Below are 12,654 nucleotides of genomic sequence, written 5' to 3'. Positions count from 1 at the left end.
TGCTCAGACAATGGGCCGAGCCGGCCCCTCGGCACCGGAAGCGGATGGCCGCGCTCCCCTCACGCATTCCTCCGCGGCGGAAGTCGGCGGCAGCGGCCCCCTCCCTGCCTCCTCCTCCTCCTCCTCCCCCCGCTCCGCTCCCCGCAGCCGGTTTCGGGCCGGGCTCTCCCCCCCCGCTCCCCCTCCCCTCCCCCTCGGGGAGGCGGCCGAGCCCCGGGAGCTGAGGGCACGGCGCGGCGGAGGGACTACTTTTCCGCGCGGAAGCCTACTTTTTCCCTCCCCCTCCTCCTTCCGGGTGGGAGTGCCGGCACACTTCGCGTAACTTCCGGCGGGCTGGAAGGCGACCGAGAGGGGCTGCGGTGGGGGGAGGCGGCCCCGGGGGACGGGGCCACGACGCCGCCGCCGCCGCCTTCGCCCGGCAGGAGCCGCCCCCCCGCCCCGCCTCCGCCGCCCCGCCGCCCGGGGATGCGCCCCGGCCCCCCGCACAGCCCCTGAGGGCCGCCCCCGGCCCCGGCCCCAGCCCCAGCCCCAGGCAGCGGCGCCTTCCTTACCCCCCCCCCCAGCCCCAGCCCTCAGCGGCCATGTCGGGGCCCGGCGGCGGGGCGCGCTACGCCGCCGAGTTCGTGCCCCCCCCCGAGTGCCCCGTGTTCGAGCCCAGCTGGGAGGAGTTCAGCGACCCCCTGGGCTTCATCGGCCGCATCCGCGGCCTGGCCGAGAAAACCGGCATCTGCAAGATCCGGCCCCCCAAGGTACCGCCCGCCGGGCAAGGGGCAGGGCGGGGGGAGCCCCGGGGCCGCCCCCCCTCGAGGGGCTTCGTGTCCCTGCCGGGGGCCCTGTGCGGGGCTCCGCCGCCCAGCTCTGTCTCTAGGGTGCTTTGGAGGAGGTGGGGGTGTAGGGCACGGCGGTGCCCCGGGGCTCGGTGCTCTGCTCCCTTTAAAAGGAAAAAAAAAAAAAAAAAAAAAAAAGCTGCAGCGGTGCTGGGGGAGGAATGAGGCGTTTGCGCTGGGAGGAGGAGGATGTTTGGTGTAAATGGGTCACTGTTTATAAACACAGGCTTCGAGCTGTTAGTGGAGGTGCGGCCAGCCCGTGGATGCGCAGGATTTGCATGTTTATGCTTGGTAGCAGAGAAGGTAAAGCTTGGAATCTCCTCTGCCTCGACGCACAAGCCATTATTTCATGGTGACTTGCCCTACGAGCCGGTAAAGCGTTTAGGCAAGAAGATCAGGCAACACGGGAGAAGGCAGTCAGAGCCCTTCGTAATTAAAGTACAAACAACCCTTAAATGTAGCCATAAAACAGGAGATTGAAAACAGCAGAGGAGAGAGAAAAAGAACGCTGGAAGAAAGAGCAAAGCACAGCTTGTTATGGGGGCTGCTGATTAGATTTCATGATCCTTCCTCTCCTGCCTTCTCCGTGTTGCTGGAACCCGTTTCGTTGCTTTGATGACACGGTGAAAACTTGACCTCCGAGTCAAGTTTAGAAAGGGGCTGCCCCTTCTAAAATAAGCAGAATGGCTTAGGCTGGGAGGCCACGAGAAACCGAGCCAGATGCTGTTCATTGAGAATAACTGGAACTTTCCTCGCCGCTGAACGCAGCCGTGCTGCTTCCCCGGGGTTGCCCAGCCATTTGCACTGCAGCGTCCTGCTGGAGGCGTGCGGCGGGTTGATTTGCGACCTGCAAGGAGGACTAAATCAGGCGGTGTTTACCATCCTGGCTGATTTGTTATTCTTTGCCGTTATTTGGAGCTATAAATGTTTTACAGTTGTACTTGGGGCCTTTATTTTCTGCAGCAGCGCAGATAATACGTGCTTAGCGTGGCTTGTCCATCTGGATTGTTGTGTCCTTCCTCTTGTTGTATTTACTGCCCGGTGGGCTATCACCATAAATTAAGCTTTCTTAAAAGGTACTAAAGAGCTGAATTGTACTTGTTCTGATGTCAGAGCGCAGTTTTGAGAGATGGGGCTGGGAGGCACATGCGATTGAACCAGCGACTGACTGTTCAGAATGGCGTTATTTAGGATTGTGTTTCTGTGAAAGCCCTGGACTCCTGACTGGGAGTTAGTATCTCTATTGAAATATGACTGGAGACAAAGAGGAAAAAAGTTAGATGCCTAATAACGTGCTTCATTTGGTGTTTGCCGCTGTTGACAGTGAGAATTTTGCGTTGTGTAGGAAATATAAAACTTCATTTCTTTTAAGTAAATAAATGCCAACGAGCAACGGGATCTCTCGTACGTGAGCTCAGTATGAGGTAGGTCATACTGAAATGCTTTACGCCTTATTTTCTTTTTAACTTTGTGAGGATCTCTTCCCACAGAATTTTCGTTAGATGAAAGAACAATATTTTAAAAACATCATAATTGTATAAAAGTAGAAGATACTATAAATTGTAGTGAAACTCGTTTACTAGTAGGACCTTGTTTATTCAAGTGATTACTAGGGCTTTTGTGCGTTTTTTTGGCAAAGTTTCTTTAAGCATTGAAACGTCTTTCTGTCTTTTTAGGACTGGCAGCCTCCATTTGCCTGTGAAGTACAAAGTTTTCGTTTCACTCCACGAATTCAGCGCCTGAATGAGCTGGAGGTGAGCTTTTCCACTGTTGATACAATTTTGTGTTTGCGCTGAAAGCTGTAGGTCTCTTTGCTCGAGATTTGCATCTTGGCAGGTTTCTGGATGGAGAGACTTTAGAAACCCATAGACCACATCAATGTTTATACTTGGCAGTGGCAGACTTCATATAAAATAACTCTCCATGGCTTTGAGAAATGTCTGGTTTTTATTTTATTACCCAAAATAACCACAAGAGTCTTTCACATTCAACTGCAAATGTCTCAAATGAATGTCAATTACCATGTTGTGTAGTAAGAGCAGCCAGTGTCTAGCCTTCAGTGCTCCACAGGCGATGTTTGATTTATTTTTCTTAAAATATTTACTGCTGTTGTGAAGCCCCTGGTGTATATTCAACCTTATATTCAACTATCGTGATAATGCCTCTTCAGCATTAAAATTAACTGCTTTGTTTTTATAGGGCTGGTTATGCTTGGTTAATTTTACGTTTCAGAAATGTACGGGAGCTTTTTTGAAAGCAGTGTGAGTCCCGTTCCGTCCTGGTTTTCCTTTTCCCTACAGCATTTCTCAAAGCCTTGCTCTGTTCAGATACCAAAACGTCACGTATCATTTGGCTTGTAAATGGGTCTCCTTATGGAAAGTGATTTGAGTACTCCAAAAATACTCAAGGGAGGAGGTCCTTCTGCATGGTGAAGGCATACAGAAAAGCTGTTTCTAACCCCCCTTACCCTCATAGGCTTTATTAATTGCTCTTAGGTTTCTCCCTGGAATGCTGATTTATTTATTTATTTATTTATTTTACAAGTAGGCATTTTGGTTTCAGAATGAGAAATTGTTAGGTAGGAATTTGGCTTATGGGATCTTAAATGCAGAGAGCAAAAACGTGTAATTTTATGTTTATAAAGATCCTTCATCTTACTAATATTTTTAATTCTACTTTTTTTTTTTTTTTTTTTTTTTACCTATGGAATATTTGGCCTGCCAGGTTGCACTTTGAAAACGTAAACACTATAAAAACTTACGATATGTTTTCCCAGGACTATAAGGTACCGTCATGCTTGTTTTGGGACATGTGCATTTGTCTTCTGTTACTGATTGCAGGCAATGACAAGAGTGAAGCTGGACTTCTTGGATCAGTTAGCAAAATTTTGGGAACTTCAAGGGTCCAATTTAAAAATCCCTGTGGTGGAGAGGAAAATACTGGATCTCTATGGTCTGAGCAAGGTGAGCAAGCAGTTGCTGGATTTGGTCAGACAGACTTTGTTTTTCATTCTAGCTTGGGAAGCCAAGTAACAGGGAGGGCTTGTTTTATGGCATTAATCTCAACATGGAGATTAAATCTCATTGGGGAAAAAAAAAAAACATAGTGAAAGAAACTTTATAAATCACCAGGTTGTGGCAGATGTGTCAAGCATATTTACATCAGCTGTCTTCAGTTGAATTGTATACAGCTTGTATTTGCCTTGAACTGTAGTGCTTGAACATCCTGCTGTCTGTCTGTCTGCTGTTTGCCTTTGGCCTCTTTTATGTATGGCAGAGCTGCAGGAGTTTGAGGTGGTCTCTGAGAAGGTAGTAGAGATTTTCCACGTGATGTAAATGTGCGTCCTTGAGAGTTTGTGTTGTTAGCTTCTGGAACAATTGTTTTAATCTGTTTCCAGTACAGCCTATGCTTAAGGCTGGCTAAAAATTTTATACTGCTATAGTTATGTTGTTTTTCTAGATTTGTACACAAATAAAAAGCCTTTGCTGGAGGTGGCCATTGCCCTGGCAAAATGTACGTACTGCTATAAACTTGCCTGCAAGAGAAGGATCATTAGTATAAAGAGGTAGATTTCTTTAGCAAGGTGAGGAACTTAGATATGGAAGTTGTAGCATTTCTATGCTAACGCACCGGTTTCCATTCCCCTGTTAAGACTTCTTCCTCTTTGATAAGCAGAAATGTAAAGAGGTGGTTAGAGCAGCTCAAAGCCCTTAACTTTTTTTTTTTTTATGTGTTTCAGATTGTTGCCAGCAAAGGAGGCTTTGAAGTAGTCACTAAAGAGAAGAAATGGTCTAAAGTGGCAAGTCGGCTTGGCTACCTGCCAGGAAAAGGCACAGGATCGTTACTCAAGTCTCATTATGAACGGATCCTGTACCCCTATGAGCTCTTCCAGTCTGGCGTCAGCCTTATGGTGAGACACTTCTTTTCCAGGGTGTAAAGATGGGATCCGAACTGCCCCTAGAATGCTGTTTGTTACTGCACATGGAAGTAGAACATGGCCTACGTTTTTAGAAGCTGCAGCTCTGTAGACGGACACACAGCTGCCCTCATGCTTACTTGTGACAGAATAGTGCTAGAAGTTGTAACGTGACCTTGTGTAGTTATTTTTCTGGTTGCAATTTCTTTATAAGGCTGGAGCCAACCCTACAGAGAAGGAAAATAGGGCAGAAGATGATGACTGATCAGAAAGCTGTCTTTGCCTCTCTTGATAAGCTGGTGGCTGAGATTCAAAAAATCATAGAACGGTTTGGGTTGGAAGGGGCCTAAAGACCCTCCAGTCACACCCCCTCTGCCCTGGGACACCTCCCACCAGCCCAGGTTGCCCAAAGCTGTGTCTAGCCTGGCCTTGAGCACTTCCAGGGATGAGGCAGCCACAGCTTCTGTGGGCAGCCTGTGCCAGTGCCTCACCACCTTTATAGGAAATAACTTCTTTCTCTTCTAAATCTTCTCTGTTTTAGTTTAAAATTATTATACCTTGTCCTTAGTACTACACTCCCTGATAGCCTCCCCATCTTTCTTGTAGGTCCCTTTAAGTACTGGAAGTCCACTTCCCTGCAGCCTAGTCTTCTGGGCTAAGCAAACCACAACCTTCTCAGCCTTTCTTCATAAGAGAAGGGTGCCAGGACTAATAGCCCCTTGTACAAATGGCACGTGTGATGTGATTTCACAGATTGGCCTGCTTCTTAACAAAGTGAATTGGTTCACAGCCAGTGGAACGATCAGCGCTGCCTGCTCAATCACCCTGGTGTCCTTTTGTGCTCTGATCCTCTAGGGCATCCAAAAGCCAAACTTGGACCTTAAGGAAAAAGTTGAGGCTGAGGACCTCAGCTCAGATGCCCAGGCTTCCCCAAAGCAAGGCTCAAGAATGAACGTCGTGCTGAAGAGAACCAGGCGTGTCAAGTCCCAGGTACCCCTCTTGCTTGGCTCTTTCAGACAGGATGCTTATTCCTTGCACCAGCGGAGCAGCACTGGAAGTGCATCAACAGGTTGCCTGTGGGAGCCTGCTCAAAAGTGCCGTGAAGAAGCAGTCTTTGCTTAGTAAAAATCCAGTGGAAGATGTCTCTCTGAGGCTTGGTTTTCTTATGGTAGATGTGCTTTTTACTGAAAAACATCTAAAAGATGCTTTCTGTTTAGTTACAAGTAGGCTATGTACCTTGGTAGTGTGCGTGCAAATGAAGCAGATAAAAAGCCATTTGTGAAATGATGTTGAAGCTTATGCTTTTGCAAAGTTTGACACTTCTTTATTGTTTTCTTAATATGTCTTTTAGCTACCTGACTGTAATTGTGTGTGCATAACTCTTTGTTAATTGTGAAAGTTAACAGTGTGATGCTTGGGACTAACCATTTTTGTGAAGAAATGAAACGGGTGGGAGGGTGGGTGCTCAGTGATGGCATGCGAATTCCACAGGCTTTCTGCTGAGAGTTGGTTTCTCTTCATCTGCATTACCAGTATTACAGGAACATCTGTTAATCCACTAGGTGATATTAAATCCTGGGAGCACCCCCCTATGTCTCAATTCCAACGAAAAGACTGCTACTTTATATGCTGCATGTTTGGAAGCAGTCTTGGAGGCTTATGCTGACAGCTTCATTCCTTTTATTGCACTGTTTAAAGCAGGCCTTCACCTTTTCACAAAGACTGCTGTTGCAGGCAGCATCTGAAGCTTTTTCAGATCAGCTCTAGTGGCTCCCTGCTGGCCAGTTGGTGGAACATGGGTGAAAGGTGGATTTACATGTAACATTCTTACTCCTTGCTTCATGCTGTTCTAGACTTGGTTTAAATGCCACAATGTTTTGTCAAATGCTGTTTTTACAAATTTATTTTTTCTTGACACTGAGATTTTTTGAGTGCCCTTTTATAAACTTTCATGTTTTTCTCTGACATCATGGCTGACTCAGACAAAATTGTCCCTTTTAGCCTGTTCCCTCTACTAACCGACACTGACTTGACCTTATTTATTGTAAACATAAAACAGTGCCTCATGCAAGCAGTCCCAGGCTGTGATCTTACCAGATCTCTCCACTCCTGTATTGTTAGCGAGATGCCCAGGAAAACAGAATGGTGCAGGAGCTGCAGCAGCCATTCATTAGGTGGAATTCGGCTTTGGATTTGACCCAATCTTCTAGGATAATACCATGTAGGAGGAAAGAGGTCACACTAGCATAAAAGCGTTATGAAGTTATTAATGTCCCGTGGGATCTTTTCTCCTGCTGATTTTAGTATAATGATGATACCTCTCATTTCTTATTGGAAAAATCCTTCTGGGGTGATCCTGGGTACAGCACAGCTACATCATTTCACGTAAAGGTGCTGCATTTAAGAAGTGAGAGAGAGGATTTTTACTGGAATGATCTGCAAAAAGTCAGCATATATATATATATTTAAATGCCTTTTAAAAGGCCATCAGCCACATTATCATTTAAGCATTACAGTTACTAAAATAGGGAGAATGAGTTCTTAAATACAGAAAAAACTCAGCCTACTCACGTAGCTTCCACCACAATCAAGAAATACTTATTTGGCTATGTATAAATATGTAAAATCAACACTGGAACTGTATTTAGAAATAGAAATTTGTCCTCAGTTGCCCCAAACCGTAGAGGCATAGATATCTGGGGAATGCTTAGAAACTGTTCAAGATTTCAGTGTAACTCACTCTGGACAGTGCTCTTCATGTTGTTTGAAGTGCATACCTGGAATTTTACCAGAGGTTAATTCAATAGTCTTCAGAGCAAAGACTAAAAACAATGTAAAAACAACAACAACAACAACAACAACAAAAAACACCAACAACCTGCTAAATAAATGCCATTTTATTGCTAACTACACTGAACAGTGCATCTCAGAAGACTTTCCAAGATCTAAAAGTATTTTCCAAAGGCGCTCTGTGTCTTTTTGCATGTGAATTGGAAACGAGTAAGAAAGCATAATCAGAATATCCCGAGTTGGAAGGGACCCATAAGGATCACCGAGTCCAACTCCTGGCACCACACAGGTCTACCCAAAATTTTAGACCATGTAACTCAGTGCACAGTCCAAACACTTAACCTCCACCAGGCTTGGTGTAGTGACTACTTCCCTGGGAAGCCTGTTCCAGTGTGCGACCACCCTCTTGGAGAAGAACCTCTTCCTGATGTCCAGCCTAAACCTCCCCTGCCTCAGCTTGACACCGTTCTCATGTGTCCTATTACTATATAAATATAGTAATTGGAGATTACTGAAATAAACAGATCTTCAGTAGTAGGAGATGGCACATTTTAGAGAAGCAATTTTTTAATTTTTTTAAAGCAAAAAATGAAAATAGGGAATGACAATTCTCCTTCGTGGAAGGAGGAATTTTATTTCCAAAGAGAAAGAGGACAATTTAGGTATGAGACATTCTGTTCAAAAATAAATGGAACGCTTCATTCTCTTTCTCCTGAAGAAAGCTATTAAACAAAATGTGGAGAAGGGCAACTGAAATACTTACGAAAGGCTTGTAAAGATACAAACAACAAAAATAAAAAGGCAAATTCAGATTGGGACAGGGGAATATCCTTCAAGATAAGTTAAATTTAAGGGGATCTTACGGGGAAAAAATCTTCACAAGTTATCTTTTAGGATGTATTTTAACTGACAAGGGATTTGTCTAATGAGGTTACATCATGATGAGTTCTGGTAAGGAAATGCAGTGCTGGAAGAAAAAGATAATTAAGTGCTGTCTGGTCAAATATGATCAATTTGGATAAATAATAAGGATATTAATATCCAAGCAAATTTGGGAAAAACTAAAAACAATTGTGGATGGTTTTAGAACAACAATAAAGCGATTTTTTTTTTTTTTAATTTGAGAGATTTATTTGATGGCAATAATTAAGTAAAACAAAAGAACTCTGAGATGCTGACAAATGGGCAAAGAACACACATTTGAATTCTTGTTTGCAACTATTCTCATCATTTTACGTGATTTGCCCTTATACAAGAAAAGCCTTTGTATTGTGTTTTCTGTTGAGAAAGTAAAAAAGATATCTTCATCAAGCACCCTTCAGGAAAAAGAATTTCGATTTAATCGAGTTAATTTTGCTTTTCATTTTACAAAAAAACTAATGCAAGAACATGAAGTTTTGTACTATTAATAATGAAAAGATGGCAAGGAATGTAAGATACCTGTTTTTATGTACTCATGGTTTTGAATTGGGTGTTGTTATACTATTGTGAAGGATACCGTGGAAAGACTCCTCATTAAGCCTTGTGAATGCTTTTGGTTTTCACAACTTACAATATCAACAGCCTTGCAGCATTTGTAAGGTTATACAGGAATCTGTTTTTTAAAAAAAATGCTTATGTTCTAATATATAATCTTTTTTTTTTTTTTTAATAGTATAATTTTTTTTTGGCCTGAGCATGGATTATATCCACTTAGTTTTAGTGGAATCCAAATAAATAAGGTCAAAGGTGTTCTGAAAATAGTATTTAGGCAATGCAGTTTTAATCAAAGCTATAAAACTGAAGAGGATGGTAGAACATCAGTGATTTAATTTTAGTAAATATAATAGTTAAATTATTTTTTGGGTGTCATTGAGAAATTTAAGTCACAATAGCAGGAGGGATATTTTGGAGATTATTAATAAATGTTGCTCAAGTGATGGAAAATCATACTGTGATGAGATGTGTGATGTGGGCTGATTCAGTCAAGTTCTGTTCATTGAGAAAACGGACAAAATATGAACAAATTTCAAATAGGAACAAGCCTAGGTTGTAGGCTTTTCCATACAGCAAAAATAAGTCTGTATTTCCTTATGACTTGTTAGCCAAATACTGAAGAGTTTAAGAGGAAAAATTTGCTAGCTGGGGTGCAATTTCAGAGTGGACTTAACAAACAAATAATAAATATATATATATATATATAAACTGAAAATAATAGTAACATTGAATTCATAAATATTCAAAATAAGAATATTAGCGATAATCACTTTGGCAAGATTGAATACGCAGTTCAGTGGGAACAGGGCCTCTAAATATCACTGAAATTTCCCTGGGTAATAATGACTAGGAAAAGAGATTTCTTTCAGTGTGTTCTGGCAACAGAAAACAACAACTGATTAAATGGAAATGGATCTACTTCCAGCTTTGCAAAAAGTACACTTGAATTTCTTATTTTAAGCACTTTCTGGGAGAGGTCATTTTGGTTGTTTTGATTGAAAACTGTGAATATTTCTCTCCCCATTTGTCATATGGGACAAATCAGGTCTCAATTCTGTGAAAAATAACACGAAATAACATGAGTAGGTTATGTGAAGATAGCCACTTCAGAATTAGACACTGATCTTCTAAATTGATAGACTTGCTGAGATCTTTTAAGATCAGCTAATTTCAGGAGGAAGATTGTGAATGGTGACAATTTGGTGGCTTTACCAGTCTTAGAAAGGGTTTTCAACATGCAAGGCGACAACATAAATACAAATACCAAGGTGATTGTGTTGTAGATAAAACCAGAAAATTGAGGTTCTTTGTGCTGCTAGGTTAGCAGATGTGATGTGGGAGAATGAGATTGGTTGTTAATGGGGGCAGGAAGAAGTTCACTTGAACGGAATGCTTCAGGAATGCTACAGGTCCCTGGAGGTGTGTCATCTAACTTAATAGGTCTTTTCATCTCTGATTTTCAGGTTGCAAAGGCACAGAGAGTAGCTGTGATCTCAGTTATAGCTTGCCATCATGAGTAAACCCAGGAAATAGATTGGAACTTAGTGCCATATGTCTATTCAAGGAAGCATATAAAAACTCTTGTTGAAACATGATTTGTGTTCCCTTCCAAGCACTTCATGGTATTATGGCAGTCTTGGAGGGATAAAAATGCTGTCTTTTACTCCATCTGCATTCACTCGTTGGCTTTAGGAAAAGAAAATCATGTTTTTTCATGCCTCTGTTGCCTTTTGTTTGAAGAGCTGATGTTGGGTGTTACGAGATTGAAAAATAAGCAAATGACGGGGAGAGCTGGAGGAGAAGCATCGTTAGTTTGTGCTGATGTGGTCTTATTTTTATTTTTAGGCGGAGACAGGAGAGATGAGTAGAAATACTGAACTCAAGAAGCTGCAGATCTTTGGAGCTGGACCCAAGATGATGGGACTGGCGTTGGGAGCAAAGGATAAAGAGGGTAATTAAATATTGGGCTCATTGCTTTGTAAAGTAGTAAGGCTATTAAATCTTTCTGCATGTCTCCAGAGACAACATTAAGAAGTAAGCAAATCATTGTAACTGGAAAAAAAAAGCCAAGTATTTTAGATTTTAATTCATGAGAAAGATTTACAGGGTGCTTCATGTAACTTGGCAAAGTTTCATCTCTTTATGTACTACAGAGTAACCATAACAATTAAGCAGCTGTTGCATGAACTGAATGACTGAAAGGGAAAACAGGATTTGATGATTCTGAAACTGATCCCACCAGCTAAGTGCACAAATTATGAGTGTAATTCACTCTGTTTTGTCAGGCAATTGGGATGAACCGGGAGGCTAAGCGAAATATATGTTCCTAATCCCTGTTTAGGTGGTGAGGTTACAGCAAGGCATTTTGTCTTTCTGTGGACCATCGGGTAGTTTCTGATCTGAAAGGCAGGACACCCAACTGGACACCTGTGGTTTTTTTTTGCAAGTTGTGTCGTGTGATATTAATAACATTTAACTTTATTTTACTTAAAGATGAAGTGACACGAAGACGCAAGGGAACCAGATCAGAAGCATTTGGAATGCAGATGAGGCAACGCAAAGGAACTCTTTCTGTCAACTTTGTAAGTTTGATTCTATTACTGTGGTTTCAGGTAATAAAAAAAATCCTCGATTTATTGTTTTTTTCCCCCTGAAAATCCCTCCCATATAAATAAGTGGATGGACACTGCCAAATATGATACAGCTAGTGTGGGAAAAATGAACAGTATTTTGGAAGATAATTTCTGCATAGGTTTTAGTTTTAATCTTCCAGACAGGAAGGGTGTTTCAACATGAAGGTACTTGCTGATTACAGGTTTGAGGACTTCCTTTGCTGTGCACTTCTTGCATGTCTTCAACAGCTCGATTGCAAATTGAGCTCCCCTTTGTGAAGCAATAATACAACTTCTCTTCCATCAAACGTGTGATGCGCTCCAGTATTTTGATATTAGCATTTTTAGCTGTTTTTATCTTGTCTTTGCTGTTTTGAGTTTAAACTAGTCATTATATAAGTCAGTGCAGGAGGAAATGAGGAGAGAACCCAAGGGGAAAAATGAAATGTTAAGCTCTCTGATGTTTGACCATGGAAAAGTAGTGTATTGCTGTTCTTAATATCTTTAGTAGCACGATACTTTTCAATTTTAGTGCAATAATTTAGCATGTCTACACAACAGTGAATGAAGACGTGCTTTTAACGTCTTAAGAAATAAACTCATTCACTAAGAATTTAGCTGTTTTTTTTCTCAGCCCAAGAACACTTAAAAAAGTTTATTTTAAGCTAGACCATGGAAGGCCAAGGCAGCCAGAAGTCTCCAGTAATCATATTTTTATATGCGAAAATGCCTTCTGGGGAAGAAAATGTGGGAGAAGTTGGACACTTAAACAGATCATTGTGCCATTGTAGCTAAGTTAAGAGACTTGAATTTTCTTTTAAACTGTGTCACTACTGAGTAGATGGTATTCCTAGGCAGTGTAAGTATTGCAACCATTTTGTTAAAGTATGCTTTCATTTAAAAATATTTTATCCAGCATCTGTTTCTGTATAGAAGACTATATTTGTATACGTTCTGTTTATTCCTGTCTAAAAGAGAAAATGGAACTACTGTAGCAACAGAACTGCTATTTTGGAATGGAATTCCTCTAACT

General features: G+C 42.1%; 1 protein-coding gene across 1 annotated transcript in view; it reads left to right on the top strand.

The window, feature by feature from the left end:
• Window positions 1-581: 581 nt before the first annotated feature.
• Window positions 582-12,654, top strand: part of KDM5A (lysine demethylase 5A) — a 47,199-nt gene continuing 35,126 nt past the window's right edge. The window contains exons 1-7 of the mRNA XM_032189064.1: window positions 582-749; window positions 2,504-2,581; window positions 3,668-3,790; window positions 4,567-4,737; window positions 5,599-5,733; window positions 10,855-10,960; window positions 11,503-11,591. Coding sequence (XP_032044955.1) covers window positions 582-749; window positions 2,504-2,581; window positions 3,668-3,790; window positions 4,567-4,737; window positions 5,599-5,733; window positions 10,855-10,960; window positions 11,503-11,591 — 870 coding nt within the window. The remainder of the gene's footprint in view (window positions 750-2,503; window positions 2,582-3,667; window positions 3,791-4,566; window positions 4,738-5,598; window positions 5,734-10,854; window positions 10,961-11,502; window positions 11,592-12,654) is intronic.

The sequence above is a fragment of the Aythya fuligula genome, chromosome 1 (genome assembly GCF_009819795.1).
Source record: "Aythya fuligula isolate bAytFul2 chromosome 1, bAytFul2.pri, whole genome shotgun sequence".
NCBI lineage: Eukaryota > Metazoa > Chordata > Aves > Anseriformes > Anatidae > Aythya > Aythya fuligula.
This window is presented reverse-complemented; position numbering and strand designations above follow the sequence as displayed.